The sequence below is a fragment of the Diceros bicornis genome, chromosome 21 (assembly GCF_020826845.1).
Source record: "Diceros bicornis minor isolate mBicDic1 chromosome 21, mDicBic1.mat.cur, whole genome shotgun sequence".
Classification (NCBI taxonomy): Eukaryota; Metazoa; Chordata; class Mammalia; order Perissodactyla; family Rhinocerotidae; genus Diceros; species Diceros bicornis.
Genome location: NC_080760.1, coordinates 39,297,249 through 39,319,747, shown reverse-complemented (window position 1 = coordinate 39,319,747; position 22,499 = coordinate 39,297,249). Strand labels below are relative to the sequence as shown.

The window sequence follows — 22,499 nt, the reverse complement described above, 5'->3', positions numbered from 1 at the left end:
CTACTGAATCAGAGATTCTGAGACCATCAGTTCAACTAAAGTTTGGGAATCCCCTGCCTATGACAAAACTGGGAGTGCACACGTGGTCAGCAGCCACATTAGAGTTCACTAATAGATCAAAATTGCTACTACTTCTTTCTTTTACTCTTTAAAAAGAGGTTCTCTATTCCCTTTCTTATTTTTTAAAGTAAAACACTTTAGTAAATATTACAGCAGCATTTGAACAGGAAGCTCCTGTTTATTATTTTTATACAATGGAATTTTTCATTCTTGAAATTTTATGCATCCTAAATTAACTAAATTTTGGCATTTGTTCACCCCTCAGAACTGATGCCTGTTCTAAATTCCATCGAGCTACTTAAACAAATTAACACTGTAACCCTTTTTGTAGGCACTAAACAGATTTCAATACTACAAATGTCAGTGGCACATGAGAGGAGAAAAAGTAAAATAAGGTTAAGACACAGTTCACAGGCAAAGAAATTCACAAAACAAGCCTCTAGTTATAAATTCAATATGCTGTCTACACAAAATATACTAAATAAGTGATGATTAAATAAGTGAGCATGACCTGTTTAAATTCTTAGAAAGAAGTTCCATAGGATCATGTCTTCAAAATCAAGTATATTTATCATACCATAATTGGGTTGGTCTGGCTGTGCAGTTTGTGCGACTAGATCTTTATTATGCCGCAGAAACAGTATTGTGTTTCTCAGAGTAAGTGCATGATCAAAATATCTCTGTGCTTCTCCTTCACCAGTGCTCTGAACCTAAACCAAGAGAAAATAAATTTTGCAGCAAATACAACTCAAATGAATACCATGCCATTCATTCTAATATACAACCGTATAGTAAAGATACTAAGACATTATTAAAAATCAGTAAATCAAAAATTTGCCAGGCAACACTGAAACAAATATTAACCTCAATCTTGGCTGAGTTTCCATTTGATTACATCTTTGAAGGTGACAGAAATTACTACAATATATAAAACTAACAATTTTAGCAACCAAATAATGCTAAATTATATCATTATATAAATTATATGTCCCATATATGATTCAAATAGGGTGCTTAAAAAACTCTAAGATCTATATATTCTGCTTCATCCAGAAAAGAACTCTAGTCAGTTGTCACCAATTATGCCTCTGATTCTCATCACCCTGTTCACAATTCTGTATCACTGGTTGCAAGGGACAATGGAGTATATGATTCAACATAGCTGAATCTACAGCTTAAATTCATTCAACAAGGATTCACTGAGTCCCTATTATGTGCTATGACCTGTCTAAGATGTAAGATAGAGTAGTGGACAAAACCCCTGCCGTCACTGGGTTTACATTTTAATGCATGCTCTTCTTACACTGAGCCTGTCACCTTTTTAATATGTAAAAACACATATATCCCAGAAACAACACAGAAAATGGAAGGACAGGTCTACAGGAGGAAATAACTAAATTATATTTGCATTAAATTAGTAAGATCAACCAATTAAGTTTAGTCAGGATGAGGCTTCTTAACAAACAGCTAAGAAACTATATTTTAAAACTAAACTTCAGATTAAAAAGCTTTCTCAAGAACAACTATGTGATAAAAAAGAATATAAATGTACGAAGAGTAAAAGTGATCTTCCAATTTGCTACACTTGATAAAAGACTAATTGAGGTAAGAAAAATAAAAATCAGGAAAACAGAACCTAAAATGTGCTAGAATATAATAAAAAATTTATTGGAAAAGATGATACACAATAAGAAATGGAGTTAACAAGATGCTGCAAGTATTGAGGGAATAGTGGAAATACAAAGATAAAAGTAAAAGAGAGCAATTAATAACAAGGATTACGTCAAATACATTTCTGCACTAGCAAAGTAAAAATCCTATGAGGAAGGAGCAGGGAAAAAATGTTATTGTAAGTTTATTTTTAAGATATAAAGGGATTACAGAATCATCAAAAATTCTCTACACAGCACATTTAATATACAGAGTTCATCACTAAAGCACAAAAGGTTCCAAAGTTAGTCAAGGAACAGATCCAGCACACCAACTGTTTGCATCAAGAAGAGCAGAGGACAGAATAAAATATCCAGGGAATGAGAAACACCAGAAGCGCCACCAAGATCGAGAGCTAAGGAAAACGTGAGCTGTCCTCACGGGGAAAAAGGTGGTTAAGAGCAAATATGGCTGGAGTCTTCAAGAGGCTGAAAGGGACAGTGAGAGCGGACATAAACATGACACCCAGAAACACTGTTCCAGATCTAAAGGAACTGGAACAAAAACATCAAATAAAACTGCTTAAGAGGAGACCTTAGAGAATCATACCAAAAACATAAAAAATTTAAAGGCTATTTTAGAATAAATATGCAATTTAAAAAATTACACATAGTCTAAGATTTCTATACCCCATTTCTTTGTTACATCAAATTATGCTAAGAGTTAGAAGAGGCAGACAAATCACTTTTAAGATCACAAAATTCATTCATCTACTCAATACTTTTAAGTCTAAATGATCGCCACAGTATTAAGGTGGGGAATGACGTAGGAATGAGCAAGAATATACAAAGAAATCTACATAATCAATCACTAATGTTTTATCAAGCAAGAAAAGGTTCCGTATGCCCCGATATCCCATAATAAGCAATCTAGATTTACCTTTTCTAGTTCTATAAGAAAGCTGTCCAGAGACTCATCTGAGAGTTTGCCAACTTCAAACATCGTGACTGCGTGGCTTTTCAAGTTCTGCAATAAAGTAACGAAAACAAAAAAACCAAAATGTACCTTAGTACCTTATACAAGTCTATTATTAATAAGTTTTGCTTGTCCCTTTTTATGCTAAGCATAACATCCCATATTTACATTTTGCTTTCCAATATATTTAAACTTAAGGGTGGGTGAGGTGAGGGGCTGATTCTTCCAATTACGAAAGTAGCCCTCATTAAAAAGTTATTACGCTCCTCTAAGGAATGTAAAACAGAGGCAGTTGTGTTTTCAGGAATAAAACTAGTACTAAAAAAAGATATAAAAGTACTGAATTATTTTGTATATAATCTTTTTTTTAAACATTTTCATATTTAAACATGAATTTGACTTACTGGTGAAAGATTTCCCATCATTAAGAAGGCAGTAAGAGTTGAGTCAAATAGGAATGCAATACGCTTTGTATATCCTGTGGACAAACTCAAGCTGCTTACACTGGCTGTGTCAGCTGAAAAAAAATCATAATTTAAAACCAAGTAAATGAAAATTATTCTTTGCTTATTTGGAATGAGAAAGTATTTCATTTCAGTTTTATTTAATAACTGGAAAGTATATAATTAAATATAATATTGTCATCATAAGAGGTCCCAGTCCTATCTCCAACATAGAAAGTTAAAGAAAAGTTTTTTTAAAGACACTCACTTTTGTAGTAAATTTTTTGACAATCAATAATAAACCAAGACTTGATAACTTTCAGATCAGTAAGACTAACCAGCCTAACCTCTCCAGAGAAGTCACCTGGCTAAGGTAACAGAGCTACCTGGGATAGGAAGGGGAGCCCATGCCGGGCTCCTTGCCCCCCTCAACATAAAGTCACGTGCAACCAGCCTTTGTGCATAGCCCATGCTATGGCCTTTCTTCACTCACCAGCTGGCAAGCTCTCATTCATTCTTGGCCTAAATATCATCTTCTCCATGAACGCTTCCCCAACCTCTCCAGGCAGTAAAGGGGCTCTTCCTCTTTGCTCCCCACAAGCACTGAAACACTTCTCACATTTTTGTGGTTTTTGTGGTTACGCTGCGTTCTCTCTGCCTAGACTTAATTCTTAGGAGGAAGGGTACTATACTCTTGTCAATTTTACACCCTTAAGACCTAGCACAGTGCCCAATATACGGGTAAGTACTCAAACACTGCATATTGAATGAGTGAAATCTAAAACAAAACTATAAAAGAATGTAAGCCTAGACAGTTCACTCTGTGAGTGTATGTGCAGACACATGCCATACCTATAGACAACTCTAAAGTAAACTGAGTTACTGCTAACCTGGGTCTTCTTGACTATTTGTATCAGTGTCAGTAGCCGAAGAAGCTTCTTGCACAGGACTCCTACTTTCCCCGCCATCCCATGATAGGAGCATCTTTTGTGGATCTAAAGTACTCCTATTAATGAAGAATACATTGACTTTTTAAAAATCATATAAATGATCTTATATAAAAATAGCCACTGAAGTCAGTACTTAAATTATGAACACTCATCTAAATCTAGTCTTATATTCAAGCCCAAAACGGGGGAGATGTAGCCCAAAAATGCTCTGCCCATATACAGTGAGGGTTCTTAACAAAGACCCATGGATAGGCTTTAGGGAACTTGAGAACCCTTTAAAATTACATGTAAAATATTGTATGTGCTTTTCCCTGGGGAAACAGTTCTCAGTTTTCATTAGATTCTAAAAAAGATTCATCACACACAAAAGATTAAAAACCACTAATATATATGGTTTACATCAGGTAACAGGTTGAACAAGTAAAATTTTTGTATGCAAAACTGAACGTTTTTTTCAAAAGGAAACTCTAATATCTCATACTGAATAAACGAATTACTTTAATCTGTTTACAGATGGAACATTCCTCCACGATGAGTGAAGTTGATCCAAATTTATTACTTGTCCCTTCTTATGGGCAAAGCCCAATCGGCAATACATTGAAACAGCATTCTGAAAGGAATATAAAGGAAATGAGCATTTAAAATAAATTAGACATCAAAGTATTTGTAGAGATAAAAAAACTGTCATAGACTATGCTTATAGTGATTCTCTGACACTTTTATGCCCTAACTAGAAAAAACAATTTTCAGTAGGCCTATTCTTCCTCTAAAGTCTTCGCACCTGTAGAAGAGGGAATGCTTCTGATTCCCTGCCCCAGCCCTCCCTAGACCCACCCCCAGGGAAGCAAGAGTTGCCGCTTTAGCTGACCCTATTACAAGACACTGATCAGGCTGCTTCCTGCTGTGCACAGACACCTGGGTGCTGGCTTTCACTCCGTGGGGTGGAATACCAATCCAGGGCCCTTATCTTGCCCTTTTCTATCTCTGTAAGCACCACTTTACTGTGCACACTCCCTCTGACAGCTAATAACAATCACCACTTTACTGTGCACACTCCCTCTGACAGCTAATAACAATCTCACAGCTTCTGTTTCTCAGTAACTTACCAAGACAAAAATCTACAATAAAATCCATTCAGTATTTACATTATAAGTAAAAAGTATAAAAATTATATACCTTAACCAGGGATAAGTCTATCTCAAGGACATTTGCAAGCTGGAAAATAAAATAAAAAATTATTTCACATTCTTAGAATTATCAGCATATTACACAGTTGTAACAGACAATTTAACCATAATTTAAATTATGAATATGTGAAAGATTAAATAAATTCTGAAATCAGAACCTCATTCTTTCCATATCTCTAAGATGTGCAGAGTAGTATGAATCCAGGTAGTGACCATAACAACTTAAGATTCCTTACTCTCTAATTTTGTCTCATTTAAAAACAGAAAATTTCTAGATCAATCAGTAGTCTATAATCCTTTTACTATGAAGTCATATAAAAAGTTATTTAACCAAATTATAAGCTATTAACTAAAAAAAATTAATATGCATAAGCAGGATACTTAAGAATAGTGACTTAAGTATATTAATGGCCTATGATCTACCCATATATATAGATTTTGAAAACATTTTAACCATATCATTAAATAATTTTACCTACTTTACACAAACTTATTTTATAATCTTGAGGTTAAATTCTTTCATAAAATGTTGCCACACTTACCTCTGCAACATTAGTATGCTCATCTATGGAAACAAATATCTTATAGAGTAGAGTTTCAAAATAATCACCTTGCACTCGATTCATTACAAAACCTTCAAGAGGAGGAACTAAAATAAACAAAACAGATTTTTCTTAGTGATACAATTTTATAAAACTAGAAAGTATAATTCAAATATCTATTCAAAAAGAGAAATCTCTAACTTAGGGACAGAATTCAGCTTCTGGTTTATTTTATTCACTCCATAGCAAGTTTTCTAAAACTCCCTAGGGCCATATACAGCCTTGTCTACACAGAGGAATCTGATGGCAGAGCATAAATCCTACAAGGAGTAATTTAGTCACCATGGTCCTCTCAGCACTACTGAGGCAGAGGAAGTGATGGAAGACATGGACTTGATAGAAAGGCAAGGGGACCGGGGGACTTCAGAATGGAGAAGCCTTCAAAGGGTGTGGTTTTGATGCCTTGCAGGTAGCAGGGGTGACTGGTCTACAGCAGAAAAGCAAAGGACTGCGAGTTGCCATGCTATAGGAAAACCAGGTGGACAGAAAGGACTGGCTCTCTGCCTTTCTCCCATCATCCCCGCTCCATCCTGAGAAGACAGGAAATTCATCTGCGTGACCAGCAGTCACTGGTATAATTTGCTGTTTGGAGCTATCTATTCTGTATCCTCCTTAGTGCGAAGAGGCCAAGACCTTCTTTAGCACAGGAGGCAGCCCAATCACTGCTCTTCACCTGAAAGTTCATTCCTACTCACTTCATTCCATCTCTCTGATCCAGACGCTCTAAGCCAATTTCCTAGACACAGAGCTCTGCTGAGATGATCATCAAGAGGCACTACGCTTTCCTTTGCCATTCTCCCCTGTGCACATTTCCCTTGAAAATACCCCAGGAAGGAGGACTGCCTAGGCCACAGCAGGATTTGGGTATCCTTGTGTCCTCTGGCCCTAATTCCATCTAATTGCACCCAAAACCTAAATTACTCCCAACAGAGAGAAGTAAGACAAAATCCAAGTGGTCAAAACGAAGACAGTGTGAAAAACCACAATGGACATTTAGGATAGGTTATTCACTTTACAGACCTGACTCATGTCATTTTCTAATTTAGTGCCATCCATATTTCTACTCATGCAAGTACTTTTTTTTTTTTTTTTTTGGTGAGGAAGATTGACCCTGGGCTAACATCCATGTCCATCTTCCTCTGCTTTATATGGGATGCTGCCACAGCATGACTTGACAAGCGGTGCATCAGTGCGCACCCGGGATCTGAACCCACGAACCCTGGTACTCTGAAGCAGAGCACGTGCACTTAACCGCTGCACCACCAGGCCAGCCCCTCATGCAAGTACTTTTAAGGATCAAAGCTTCCTTTTTAGAAATCCCATATTTGACATCATTAATTCTTCTCCTACACTATCATCCATGTGAATAATAATAGCAAACATTTACTGAATGCTTACTAAGTGCCAGAGTACTGACAGGTACTTTACATATACAATTTCATTTAATCCTCTTAACTCCATGAGTTGTTCAACACTATACCCCTACTTTAGAGATGAAGAAATCAAGGTACTAAGAGGTTAGAAATACTACACAATTTACATCTAGGCAAAAAGAATGAGGCAACTCTACATGAAGATATACGGAATAGTCTCTAATACACATTAAGTTAAAAAAATAAAGTATGAACTAGAGTACACCATCTGTGTAAAAACAAAACCACACAAAAACGGATATACACATACAGTATACTTTTGGAAGAATACACAAGAAACTTAACAGTGGCTGCTGAGAGAGAAATTGGGTGGCTAGGGACAGGGGTGGGAGGCAGACATTTTCATACTCTTGTAAATTTAGAATTTTATATCATTATTGCCTACTCAAAAAATGTTAATAAAAATATAAAGAAAAAACACCTAGGAATAGTCAAATAAGTGATTAAAAAAAGACTCACAAGGAAGGCCTGGCCACAATCAATATTAAAAGTTACTCTAAGTCACTGTAATCACAACAATATGGTATAAGAATAAAAAGAAACCAGTGGAAAAAAAGGAAACAGTAGTCTCCCTCTCATCCGCAGTTTTGCTTTCTGCAGTTTCAGTTACCTGCTGTCAACCATGGTCCAAAAATATTAAATGAACAATTCACTATGTCATTCACCTCACTTCATCTCATCATGTAGGCCTTCTATCATCTCACATCATCATAAGAAGTGTCAGTACAGTACAATAAGATGCTCTGCAAGACCTCACTCACATAACTTTTATTACAGTATATTGTTATAATTGTTCTATTTTATTATCATCTATTGTTGTTAATCTCTTACTGTGCATAATTTACTAATTAAACTTTTTCGGAGGTATGTATGTATAGGGAGAAACACAGTATATATAAGGTTCGGGACTATCTGCCATTTTAGGCATCCACTGAAGGTCTTGGAACGTATCCCCCGTGGATAAGAGGGGGACTACTGTATCAGAATTAGATCCAATATAGGAGAGTTTAATGTATGACAAAAGTTAAGCTTACCTCAGGAGTAACGAGTTATTGAAAAAACAGTGCTAGCATTTATCCAAATGTTATCAGTTATCCAAATAGAAGGAAACCAAGTTAGACCCTTATTTCACATCAAATATGAAAATAAGTTCTAGACTACAGGTTTGAATATATATGACAAAAGTTTAAGCATTTTTAGATATTTATATATCCCAGAAGTATTCCATTCAAGCATAACAGAAATCTAGAAGCAATAAAGGAAAGAGTAGACATGAAATGAAGTATAAAGTTTGACAAATGAGAGAATAAATGTATTTTATTTAGCAACAGACCCTTTCATAATTATTCCCTTCAAAGTATTTTTCTCCTCCACATTTATTTGTTCCACTACCCACAATGCTTGTTTTTTGCTGAAACACATCTGAGATGCTTCCTTTGAAATCACCTATAGGTGTCTTTGGGCTGAATTTGCCAGCTTCCGTGTTATCGAATTGCTTTCCTTTCATGGGTTATCCCAATTTGGGGAACAACCAAAGGAAACATGGTGACTAGGAGGATAAATTCAGCAGTTATAATACCACTGGTCTGTCTATACCACCAAAAATTGCCAGATACTAAGGGAGGCATGGCAGAACACGACACCATAACAGAGATGCCATCCATTCAGCCCTTCTCTGGCTGCTTCTTTCAAACTTAGTGCTCGTGTGAGTCAATGCTCAAACTGTCAATCAAACTGGACTGAAAAGAACTAACCAAAGACCAATCTTCTTAGGTGCATCTCAAATGACTCAATGTCAGTTTATCAGATAAGAGCAGGGACTAGAGTAAGGCTTTCACATTTTCCAATGGTGACAGAAAACCACTACCACCTCTGTCTTCCAGAAACCACTTCCTTGTCAAAACCTTTCAAATTTTAAGACTAGTATTTTATTTGTTTTAGCAGCCACTATACAAACCAGAATTAGTATTTCATTTACTTTTTTAGCTGTCTTTCCAAGCTTAAAACAGAATTCACATCTGGACATGGATCAAAATGCATTATCAGAGAAACATAAACATGCTAACACAAATAAAGGTCAGGACACATTAGAGCAGGAAAGCCTGTCAAGATTCAACACTGATATGAGGGAGTGTTTTTGTAATAAGCCCCATCATCTCTCAATTGTTACTAGTAAGGTCATTCCCTGGAATTTTTTGACACTGTCTATTTGATTATACAAATATAAAATATCTTAGTATGGTAAAAGATATCACAAACAAGAACAACAGCTAAAAGACAGGCTGGAAAATATAATTGTAACCCATAACCTAAATATAACAAGTGCTTCTACAAATTGGTAAGAAATCTAACTAGGAAAAAAAGCTCCACTCTGTGTTCAAGGATGTTAACCACATCACTACTACAGCAAAACACTGGAAATAATCTAAATAACCAGCAATAGGAGAAGAGTTTAATAAACTGACGCATCCATAAGTGTAGAAGGAAATACACAAGCGTCTTAGTATTGGTTTAACTTGGGGAAGTGGGTGAAGGAGGAAGGGAGGAGATAAAGAGGAAAAAGACAGTAGTGGTGTGAAAAAATAAGACACAGATATGCTAAGTGAAAACGGAGAATATACAATTCTATGATATTATTAAATATATGTAAAAACTGTTATGCACTGAACAAGGATTAAAAGGTGATATAAATTTATAAAAACACTGATTTTAGGATTATGAGAAATTTATCTCAGATTTCTATTATTTTAATATAGTGTATCCACCAAAATAACATAAAAATGAAAATAAGGAATTTAAGTAAAACTACCACAATGTGTTTACAAGTAATGAAAAGAAATGTTTTTCTTTGTCTAACACTGAAGATCCTAGAATGACTTGCATCTAACTTATCAGGGTGATATGCAGTGCCTAGCACCTGGCAGCCATGCAAAAAACATTGAAAAATATTAGCACATACTTACCTGCTATACAACTATCATCAGATATTGGTACATCCAGGTAAATAAATCCTTTGTTATATAAACCTAGAGAAGCAAAAGTATTTTGCTTTAGATGGAATACTAAACATTAGTAATTTAAAAAAAAGTGATTCCTGATGTTCTGTAAAGATTCTTACAACTGAATGCTATATGAAAAAAGTAAAACATAAGAATTCTATTAAAGTTTTCAAATCTGTTTCCCTCATATGTTCAGAACTACAAAATTTTTCTTATGATTCATTTGTATAAATTTCTAGTGTATGTGACTAATTATAGCCACACTGGAAAACAATGGACTAAGGTCCCATTTCAAATAATAACATGCCTTTAGGAAGTATTACTATTCTTACCTAATTGATAAATTGCTATTAATTGTTGATGGCTTAAAACAAGTTTTTATGTTGACAAAAGACCATTTCTACTAACCACTTACTATGTACTACATTGTAATCTAGTGATCCAGAGAGCTGAGGGCCTGCATCGATGATCTTATCAACAGCGCATTTCTCAGGTAAAGTGCATATCTAAGAAAATCAAAATATTTTCAATTAAGTTCTGTCCAAATTAACGAATTCATAAGTCTCCTCAAACCTACTCATGTTTAAACCAATGATTATATGTCATTGGTTGAATGAACTACATATTTTTTAATTTATCACTCTAGAATTCAAACAAAAAAGCTATGCACATAACCATCAATTAGGGTGCCAAAATATGCCACCAACAAAACTCAGAGAACAATAACTATAAATACCAATACTTGTTGATAAATCATAAGTGTTCATTAATAAACACCAATATTTACTCATCTTCTTTGAATTGGAATCTGATCCACTTGCTTCCTGAATCTCTCAAATCAGAAGTTTATTCAAACTCCATGCAATAGTATTTTCAGTGATAAGTTCACTACCTTAGGACAGTCTGACAGCTCTGTTAGGAAGTACTTATACTAAAGCAAAATTTCTAAGCCTTCCACTCATTAGATTTAATCTGTGCTCTGGAGTAAAATAAAACACAAACCAAAAAAAAGTCCACACACTCACTTCCATTCCTTCAACCACACAGAGATATGACCTGGTGTCTAGGCCCCTGCATCCACCACCCCACCCATTTCCTTTAAATCAACATCTCTTCTAAAATGTATACAGCTTATATCAAATGTGGTCTGACCGCTGCGTATATCATTTCCCTTCATCTTGACACCATTGTCCTACCACGTCAGTACAGCAGTTCAGCGCACTGATTAAGAGCACAGGTTCCATAGCAAACTGCCCAGGTTAAAATCCTGGGCCCTTACTACCACTAGGACTTAAGCTATTACTTCATTTCTCAGTACTAACTTTCCTCATATGTGAAATGGGGTACAAATAATACACACTTCTGGGGTTGCTATGAGAATCAAATGAGACAATATAAAAAGTGCCTGGAATAGCGCCTGACACAACTAGCACACAGCACGTGCTCAGAAAGTGTTAGCCAATATTGTCGGCAGCTGCAGCATCACATCACTTTACATGAAACTTCTGTTTAATTAAAATCCCCAGATTATCGTCCATGAAGCAAGTCAAGTCTCCCTCATTACTAAAGAGTATCTTGGAAACCCACCAACATTCTAGCTTACAAAAATAATTTTAAATTTTGAATTTAAGTTTAATTTTCCTCAGAAAAACCGTTACTTTTTTTAAAAAATTATAGAACTATAATTAAAAATTATAAACACAAGATTTTTATTTTTAAAATCATTTTAACTTTTAAAGATATCTACCTTTATGTCATCTTCTGTGATATATCCCGCCTGCACCACCCACCACGCCTCGATGGCAATTTCCACCGGCTTCACTGGTAGAAGATCACGGGCTGTTTTCCTTCTAAAAAATTTCTGCAATGGTACAAACATTTGAGAATTTGCCATCAAACTAAAATTATTAATTTCTTTTTTACTGATCATATAATAAGACTGTTTCTAACAGGCTAAATATCTTTTAAATTTTCATGTTTTAAAATCTGAAGTATTCTAAATATATCGAATGGAGAAAGTCATTCTCAAATTATTTCAAAATAAATTACCTCAAAACACTAATCATTAAATGTGGATCCCAATCCAGAACCTAAAATGAAACCCAGGAGGTGAAAATGCAAATTTGGAAAATGTATACTCATTTCACCTGTGAGGTGAATCCTGGGAGTAGATGAGCAAGTAAAAAGACCAGCAGAGCAAAATTAATCCTTAAAAACCAACTAAATGTTTTATGCCTTAAATATTTTAAATTCAATAATCACTTAAGCTATAACCTAGAGAATAGTGACTTGTTGTTTTTGTATTGTTTCTGTATTAAGCATATTTTATTTCATCAAAGAAATTACAATTCATTATTCCTGCCACTTGAAAAAAAATTAATCAGACTGTGTTATAAGGACAGCAAGAAACGAGAAAAAAAGAGAAACGAGTAACTCACTTTTGATGACCTACACTGATTCATCAGATCAATGTACTGGTTTCTTCCTATGCCAAGAAGCCTTAGACCTGAAAGAAAGAGCCTTTCCTTTAAAAACATTTAATACATTGTAATGTCAGTACACTTACAAGTCTTTCAGGAAAAAACCCTTGGCTTTTGTTCATCTTTTGATTACTGGTTTGCAATCGATATCAAATTAAAAGGAATTCTTCAGACAAAATATAAAAGAAAACAAAACTGGGAGAGATGAATTCAAGCTGACAACTTTCGACAATGCTAAATGAGGATATCTTAAAAAGGCAGAAGTCCTTCCAATTTCAGGAAGTCAAAGTGCACCTCTCAGCGAAAGTTTCTTCTTACACAACAGAACTGTGTAACGTTTTAAATATATGCTTCATGAAAATAAGCATAATAAAACGCCAGCAAATCACTTTAGTAACAACTGTGTATCATGCTGCAAAAATACTGTACACAAGTTTTCTTCCCTCGTTTAGTATACAACACAGCCCAAGCATCAGAAAGTACTTCCTTCTCTGGAATATATAGACTAGTCCCAGTTTTCTGATTCTACCACTCCAAAATATTCCTCTTAGACAGTTAGACTAAATCTCACACTTGACTTGTATCACCTGATAAAATTCCCATCAATAATATTGCTTGCTGTTCTCATCTTTCAAGTGTTTCAGGTTAAAAACACACGTTACAACACTGACACAATAGCATGCATGCACAAAGAACACTCTAAACGTCACCTCCGTCAGCATAATTAAATACTTACAGTCAGCAGCAGTAAAATTGGGCAATGAATCATAACTTTTCTCACTGTTCATAATGTCCTTTTAAAAAGAAAAAAATTAAAAATTTTGAATGCAAAATGTTCTTAGATAAAAACATGTATATAAATATACACTACTACAGCCAAACAGAATAACAATAATTATTACATGAAGCACTGAGATCAGAGTTTGGCAACCTAAAGCATGCAGGCCACATTGTGGCACTTACTACATGGTCTCAACCTAGTAACTGAAGATCAGACTTTCAGGTCTGGGTTTTTCATAGCACTCTATGAATCCCAGACAGTTGCCCTGTAACCTCTGCCCTGTGGAAGCTATTCAAGGAATACCTCTATCAGAGCTCAGGGTTCCAGCCTCTCCACACTTCATATCTGATCCTAGACTCCTACCTTGAGCAAAGGCTAAATAATGTGTCACAGCCACATCAACACGCATCTAAGACACGCACTACCAACAAAGATTTTAACCACTTAGTCATCTGTGATCCTAGGAGTCCCAATCAGTAGCAGAGTTAAACTCAGTATCCAGCTTCTTCCACCTCCATCTGTTCCTCCAATAATAGACCAACTGTTTACTGTGGAGATAAGACCCATTTTCAACACATAAACTATACCCAATGGTGTAAGAAAAGAAACCAGAGAGCCCCAAACACAGGGATGTAACTGAAAGCCGGTAAATGGGACAAAACCTCCCTCTGCTATCGCCCCTAAATCTGTGGACCACAGCAGAAATTTAATCATGGAGACAACAACAACTATTCTACTTTCTGATTAGCGGCCACCTTCATTATGCTACTCTGGTTCTAGGGAAAGAGACTGACAGAAACCTGGGCTGTTAGGCCTCGAGCTTTACTTTGTATTTCCTCCAAAACAGGGACATAGGAGACAGAGGACTGTAAACGTGCCCATGAAGAAGGGGCTTAAGGAGATAAGCCAAGAGAGCTCTTGTAAGGGCAGCCACATCACAAAGGGAGCTAAACTCACTGTTAGTACAGGCTCCCAGCTCTTCAGCTCTAGGCTCCTCTCTGCTCTTAAAGTGGCTATTGAGCCCCAATGAGTAGCACTCACATATAATTAAGTAGCCAATGAATACTAGAAAAACACTGCCAATCTTTACATAAAGTTCACTTAAAAATAGTATATAACTGGTATTTAAAGTTATTCAACAGAGGCCTAACGACTGCCTTTGGAAAAAGGCTAACATGTACAAGTTAACAATTACAGAAAGATGAGCAGCCAGGGCTACTAAAACATTTCTCCTTTTCTGACACAGGTATTATATACTGCTGGGTCTATATCATCATTTATTCTTTCTACAGTTAGTGAATAGCTAAATATATTAAGTTTCTCTGAGATTGCTGTTCAATTCTGTCACCCACATTTTCAACCTTAATCATGTAGTAAAAGCAATAGATTTTATACAAACTCTAACATAAATGACGGATTAATGCTACAATAGCACAAAGTGTCAACAACTCCTTCAAGAATAAAAATACCTTCCACTCTGAAAACACTGATAATGACAACTACTTGTACAAGTGTGGCTAAAATCGTTAACTTGTAACCAATAGTCCCTTTTACGCTGTAAACTCAGAAACAGCGTCCACTGTGGCTGACAGCTGCAGAGCTGGTCATCATCTGCAAAGCGTCCTTGACATGTGGTCCCATCCCATCCTAATGGTTCACATACACTGTAAACTCACCTCCATAATCCCACTATAGTATGAAAATGGTGTTATCCTCAGGCCCTTTACCATAATATCCGATAAGTGGTAAGGGTACAGCATGAGATGATCTCGACTGTACTTGAGTAGTTCCTCATAGTATTTGCGTTCATCTTTCTTGACATGTTTAACTGGGGGAAAGAGGGAAATTCTCCAGTTTTTTTCAGGTATCTTATACTTACATATAATTGTAAACGCAATGAGAAATACTTTATTAAACCAGTATTAATTAAAAAGAAAAGTATATAAGTTGAAAGATAACGAATAAAATAAGTGAAGTTGGAACACAGAAACAATTATACTATAAGCAATAGACTTCAGAGAATATATGTAAAATGTATAATAGGATAGCTAAGTAGAGAAACAATTCTTACCAAATCAAAAAGCAAAGAAAGCAAGCATGGAATGTCTTCCAAAAAGGAACAAAACATAAGCTATAATTCATCCAGTCCCTTACTATGTTACTTTACAAGAGAGCCAACCTGAATGGTAGTTTTCTACGAAATCAAGTCTATTTTTAAAAATCACTTGCTGGTTTTTGTGTTTTAAATGTAAAAAGACCTCTGACTTTCACGGAATACATTTAAATAGAAAACTAATCTCTGAAATATTATGCTTAAAAGTAATACATGGGAGGAAAGACTAGCAGGAGAACAGAACAGACTAATCAAAGGAATCTGACAAATAAAAAGCAAACATTAAAAAAAGGAGTTAAGGGGCCGGCCTGGTGGCATAGTGGTTAAGTTCACGCACTCTGCTTTGGCAGCCCGGGGTTCGCAGGTTCAGATCCCGGGTGGGGACCTACACACCACTTAACAACCCATGCTGTGGCAGATGTCCCACATATAAAGTAGAGGAAAATGGGCACGGATGTTAGCCCAGGGCCAATCTTCCTCAGCAAAAAGAGGAGGATTGGCAACAGATGATAGCTCAGGGCTAATCTGACTCACAATAAAAAAAAAAAAATGGGGGGCAGGTGGTAGTCTAAAAAAACATAGAACCAACTATGTTTAAAATCTGTTCCAATTATTACAGAAAGAATTTTCATTCAAGTTATATTATTTGGAAAATTTATGGAGACAAGTCAAAAATTATTAAGAACTAATGCACTTCTTTTCTGGTATATTTTCTGGCCCACAGTAAAAAGAGGACATCGGAATCAAGATTAATATTCTACAGGTAAAACGAATCTATAAACAATACTCTAAAAAATAATTTTCATCAGAATTAGAAAGAAAAATCTACTTGCTAACGCAAATTGTTGTTAGGTAGGATGGGTTAGTGTACAGTTTCTTAAAGTCTGTACATGGAATAACTTCAGTACTACAAAATACGTATTGAGAAGATAGATTTACGAAAATGGTAATTCAGCAACAGTCATCTCCACCTCAATGTAAAAAGGTCTCTACTTACCTAAGTTATTTCTGTACCGTAACTGATTGCGGATACTGTACAGGACAACCTGCTTTTCATACTCCCTCTGTGAATTTCCAAGACTCTAAAAAAAATTTTTCAAATAGATTTACAATAGCTTCTAAACTAAAGTATTTTTCCCCATAAAATTTCAAAACCATACCACCTAATTTTATCCTGGAATCTCTAATTTCCAGAACTGAATAAAGAAGATTTTCTTGAATTTTATTACACTAACTTTCCTTCTATAATATTAGAGCAAAAATTCAGTGTGTTTATATTCAATCTGCCTTTCTAAAAGGATTTATTGAGATCATCTAAAGGATTTAACACCAAATAAAAGAGTAGTTTGAGGGCATAACTTCACTTAAGTTAACAAAAAACTAAGTTCTACTTATAAAGGTTTCCTTCCTGACTGTCCCCAATTTGTGTGTGTCGGATGGATGGATTGTTTCTTGTATTAAATCTAAGAAGGGCAACTAAAGACAGATCCCTGTCTGATAATTATTTATAGCTAAGGGCTCCAATTATTAAAAATTAAGATTTCAGGGGCCAGCCCGGTGGCACAGTGGTTAAGCTCTCGCACTCCGCTTTGGCAGCCTGGCGTTTTCAGGTTCAGATCCTGGGCACAGACCTACACACCACTCATCAAGCCATGCTGTGGTGGTGTTCCACATACAAAGTGGAGGAAGATGGGCACAGATGTTAGTCAGGGCCAATCCTCCTCACCAAAACAAAAAAAAAAAATGAAGATTTCTGGAGAATGCACACTTCAAATGTACCTCTAAGTGATAAGATTACTTCTTAAAAACGTCATCTCTTTATGACTTCATTAGAAAACATTTAGATAACTTTAGCATTCCGAAATAGTTTTTAATGGGCAGAACACTTTCTAGCTGCTCATTTAGCGTTTTAATTTCAAAGCTGGTTTCTCAGGAAAGCAAAGAGTAAGTCTGCCTGATTATATTCAACATTATATTTAATGTGTGCCCAGAAACTTAATTTAATATATGACTGCTATCCTCCTTCTAATTACTAGCTGTGATCTTTCCAACATGCTATAAAATAAAATCAGAATCTAAGGAGACTAATGATAGAAAGATCAGAGGATTCAGTTATTATACTTCTTAGAGGTTTTGAAAGTCAAGATAAATATCCATACATACACTTTCACTGAAGGCAATCTTCACAAGACAGATGAAACTCACATCTAAATAAACTGGCCCGTAACTGGAACCCCAGTGAGCAGGATTTTAAGAAAAAAGGGACATGATGCGAGAAAACTAAAAATCTTTCTTCTTGCATCTAGATTAGTAAGTTTAAAGCATAGGTTTAAACCATAACTCACACTACTGCCGCAATGTATGTGCTTATATTATTTTCATCCATTCTAACATTACACGTAACTAGGAGTAAAGCTCACTTTAGTTTAGTTTTAGAGAAACTAGTCTACCATCCTCAATGGCCCCAAAGCCAGGGTCAGTATTAAAGATATTTACAGGATTCAACATACTAGGCTCTCTGTAAAACTTTTAAAGGGTTTCCTCCAGCTAATGCCAAATAAAAGTGTCTTTCTCAAGGAACACAGAACACATACACAAACTAAGACACTCGCACAGTAAACAATTTGCTAAAATCTTAGCAACTTCCAAATTTGAGGATTTGCTCTTCTGTTTCAAAATAAGTTCCTTAATTTATCGTAACTTACAACCATTTTCTCCCTTTCAAACTCCATTCCTGGTAACTCCAGGATAAAAAGTGTAAATCAAGGGCCAGCCCAGTGGTGTAGCAGTCAAGTTCGGACGCTCCGCTTTGGCAGCCTGGGGTTCGCGGGTTCGGATCCAGGGCGCAGACCTATGCACTGCTTGTCAAACCATGCTGTGGCGGTATCCCATATAAAGCAGAGGAAGATGGGCACGGATGTTAGCCCAGGGTCAATCTTCCTCAGCAAAAAGAGGAGGATTGGCAACAGATGTTAGCTCAGGGCTAATCTTCCTCACACAAAGAAAAGTGTAAATCAAGCCAGTCACACAAAATGTAAAGGTCTGTTATTTGTGAGCTAATTAGAGAACACAGTATCTGTTAAACATCTAAGTCTTTGCAATAGGCATTAAGACTGGTCCTGCTCAATACACACGTGTGCACACAAATAACTGAAAACTATATTAAAAGTTGATTTTCTGCTTCACGACCCACATACATCAACTATAACTGCTTTGTTCACAAAGATCTTTGCCTTCTCTCCCACTTCCACCCCAATTTCCCACCATTCACATTTTAACACACTTGCCACTACAGAAGGCAACTAAAGAAAGGTCATTTTACTCTGAGACAGTGCTGACCCTGCAGAAATACTGACCAGGTCTGACAAATGAAGTTGGGCTGCATATAAAAGGAACTCTAAGAGACAAAGGAGCCACATAGGTACTGGCCGTAAAATACCAATTACGCATCAGATTATGCTACAAGCATCAAGAATTTTTCCTAAAGCTTTTGCTCCTACAAATGCCAATCTCAATATGCACCCCCTTCCTCCAAAAAAACAAACACCGAATTTTTTTTAATTGACCCTTCTTGGATTATATACAACCTCATCATAAGATTTCCATTAAAATAAAATAACTATGAACTGTTTTTGAACAATGAATACAAGATACTGGTAAACTACAGAAAAATCCTGAAATAATGGCCCTCTCCACAACTTTTTAATGTATTTTTTTAAATCTAGTATAGCCCACATCACATAAAAATATTTCATCTCATCCATAAAAAACTATTGGCTTGAAATCCGTTTTTTCTTTTTTTTAACTAAATCACTTCCCCCAGCTTTCAGAACTGGGAAGTATGAGTCATTTCCAAATTGAACTCATCAAAACTTAGTGGAAATTCTATCACAGTACTTAGTATCTATAACGCCAAAAACAAATTCTTTTCCTACATAGAATATTCTCCACTCTTAAACTGACTGAGCTTTAGCTCCTGGAAAAAAATCTCAGACGGATACCATCACTCGTTCACTTCAAACATATTTACTAAAAGTCAGCTAGGAGATAGGTGCTCAAAATAAAAAAGCAAAAAGTAATGGAACCAGAAAATGCACATAGTGCCATAAGTGAGAAATATGGGGCTGTGGCAACACATCTGAGGGTCAATGGATCCAGACTTAGAAGGTCAGGGAAACCTTCCCGGAAGAGTTCATACCTGCGATTCAAAAAGAAGCTACAAGTAATCTATAGAAGACAGACAACGAGAGAATTTTGGGTTTACATTTGAGAAACCTGACCCCAGTGTAGTGTGAAGAATGGATGGGATAGTCCTGTTCTGAGGGCAAGAGAACAGATAAAAAGCTGATGTAGTTAATAATCCAAGGTGGAGCTTGACCTAGGGAAACAGTGGCAAGGCCAGAGAAAGTCCATGGAAGCAACTCGCAAAGATGGGTTTTGCAACACCTACAAGTGGAAGCGTATCCTAAGGTAAAACAGCTATCCCTTTAAGTAATCTTAGAAAAAAATTTTAAATTTAATGTCACGTTTGTACCTAATTATAACACTGTTCTGTGATTATTTTTAATAGTCATGACTAAGGTTTAGAAATGTTTTTGCCAATACTAATTAAGATCAATTATTCATATTGGACATAATCGAATCATCCATCTTTCTTCCATTACGCTACATTTATTTTTGTGAAAGGAAGAGTAGAGAAAAAACGGAAACAAAGAAAAGGATTGTCAGTTCTCCCTATTGTCTTTGGATATGCCACAAAACCCTAAAGAACAAAAGTGTCCACCAAAGCCCTCCCTCAAGCTTAATATGAGCAACTTCCTCCTTCAGGTTTAGAGCTTTGTTATTCCAGGTCAAGACAAACGCCACATGGGCAGCCACTGACAACCAAGAAATCTCAGTTCCCTAAATTTATCTACTTTCTGGTTTTTTGGTATCTTAAAGTGAAAGCATTTTCTCTGCCACATGATGCATTTCCAGAAGCTTAAATTATTCATTTCCTAGAACTGAGCCCCCAAGCTGGGAGAGGAGGCAAAGTAATAATCCTCATACCATCACCACCACCATCCCAAACTTTCCAAATATAATTGCCCAGCACCAACAGAAAACCGAATTTCACTCTCAAGCAAGTAGAATGGGAGGTCAATCTATGACCAGAGAACTTATATGTAGATGTAGCACGTATCACTACCTTCACAAGATCTAACACCACCTGCCATGTTAAGATTTTATTCATTTATGTGTTTATTGTCTATCTTTCTTTACTAAAATGTACGCTCCATGAAGGGAGGGTCTTTGTCTTGTTGACTGCTGCAAATTACCTGCACCTAGAACAAGGCATAGCATGCAGTGTTCAATAAATACTTGTTAAACTGAGTAAAAATGACCCAAGCATTCAAGAATTAACTCAGACAAAACGTCATGTCACTCGCTTACTGAAACATCTCTAATAAACCCATCTTGTCTAAAGGATAAAATCCAACAAAGCAAAGTAGGAAAGCCCCTTCAAAATCTGGCCCTGACTGATTTTCCAGCCTCCTCTGCTACCAATCCCCACGCACTCACAAAACTCCACCTCCAAATGCATCAATATATCTACACCCCCAAACTCCGGGGATATTAAGTCGCTTGCTAGTCTCAAAACACGTTTCACTCGTCCAAGCTTTTTAAAATGACTTTCCCTCTCCCTAGAAATCTCTATTCCCTCTTATCTGTCTAACTCTTACTCGCCTTGAAGGCGCAATTAAAATGCCTCCTCTACACAGCCTCCAGTCACTCCCTGGACAATTTCTTACTCCCTCCTCTGTGAGCCCACATATACTATAACGGAGGCACGTATGCGCTGCTACCACCCTGTAACGTCTTCATTCATTCCTTTCTGGTCCCTTTCCCATCATCGTGAAAATCTGGAGGTCAAGGGCCGTGCTTCAAATCTGTTTCGCAGGCGCCTAACCCAGTGCCTTGTTGAACGGAGGCTGCGGGCAAAGGCGCCAGGTGAGTCCAGTGGACACCATTCCATCCCTTTCAGCAACGACCCCATCCTGCCCCTGCGGCCCCAGAGCCGTCCCCTCCCCACCCCCGGGCTGCGGTCGGGTTTCTCGGGCCCCTGGCGCGCGGTAGGGCGGGAGTCAGCCGAAAGCAGACAGCCCCGGCCCCGCGGGCGAGGCCAGCAGGTGAAGGCGGGGCGGGCCCGGCCGTACCTGCCTCACGTTGGCCGGCAACTTGCTCCAAGGGTAGTTGTGCCGGATGTGGAACTCCACGTCTATGTTCATGACGCCGGCGGCCCTGCCGGGCGGCGGCGGCCCGACCGCGGCTGGAACGACGCCTCCCGCCTGCCCGCGCTCGGCCCGTCAGGGGAGCCCGCGGGAGGCCCCGCGCCTCACACCGCGGAAGGCCCGGGCTGCCCCATGGCCAGGGCTCCCGACAGCTCGGCGCGGCCCGGGCCACGGGGCACAGGAGCAGCGGAGACGGGCTGCAGGCGCGCCTCAGCTGCCGCAAGTTTCTTCCTAGTTTCTGCCCGCCGGAAATGGCTTTGGCCATGCGTCACTTCCGCCCGCTGGCGCGAGGCCGGAGGGGCGGGTCGCCGCGCTAGCCTGGGGCCCCGCCCCCTATACGTTGTGGGGCGGGGCTACGAGGTGGTGCAGAGAAGGGGCTTGGGTACCCGCCGCGCTGCCCGTGTGCTTCGGCTCCTGCTTTCAGTTTCTGGGTGAATTAAGATAATCGCTTGGGTCTGCGTTGCCGTTGTTGGATGACCTAGTTTCCCCAAAATGTGAACCCCGCAAGCCCAAGAGCAGCCGCTGTCAGGCACTGGAGTCGGTTGTCTGAGGAA

The 22,499-nt window shown here is 37.5% G+C and overlaps 1 protein-coding gene across 2 annotated transcripts in view; it reads right to left on the bottom strand.

Moving 5' to 3' along the window:
• Window positions 1-22,154, bottom strand: part of FAM91A1 (family with sequence similarity 91 member A1) — a 44,846-nt gene extending 22,692 nt beyond the window's left edge. Inside the window, exons 1-15 of one of the 2 annotated variants that reach the window (XM_058564899.1) lie at window positions 21,871-22,154; window positions 16,671-16,755; window positions 15,237-15,388; window positions 13,516-13,573; window positions 12,738-12,805; window positions 12,047-12,160; window positions 10,715-10,805; window positions 10,264-10,326; window positions 5,808-5,914; window positions 5,255-5,293; window positions 4,576-4,688; window positions 4,019-4,134; window positions 3,090-3,202; window positions 2,650-2,736; window positions 638-770 (exon numbers count right to left, since the gene is read on the bottom strand). In XM_058564899.1, coding sequence (XP_058420882.1) covers window positions 638-770; window positions 2,650-2,736; window positions 3,090-3,202; window positions 4,019-4,134; window positions 4,576-4,688; window positions 5,255-5,293; window positions 5,808-5,914; window positions 10,264-10,326; window positions 10,715-10,805; window positions 12,047-12,160; window positions 12,738-12,805; window positions 13,516-13,573; window positions 15,237-15,388; window positions 16,671-16,755; window positions 21,871-21,942 — 1,411 coding nt within the window. In that variant the 5' untranslated portion in view covers window positions 21,943-22,154. The remainder of the gene's footprint in view (window positions 1-637; window positions 771-2,649; window positions 2,737-3,089; window positions 3,203-4,018; window positions 4,135-4,575; window positions 4,689-5,254; window positions 5,294-5,807; window positions 5,915-10,263; window positions 10,327-10,714; window positions 10,806-12,046; window positions 12,161-12,737; window positions 12,806-13,515; window positions 13,574-15,236; window positions 15,389-16,670; window positions 16,756-21,870) is intronic. The other variant, XM_058564897.1, reaches the window with a different exon arrangement.
• Window positions 22,155-22,499: the final 345 nt, after the last annotated feature.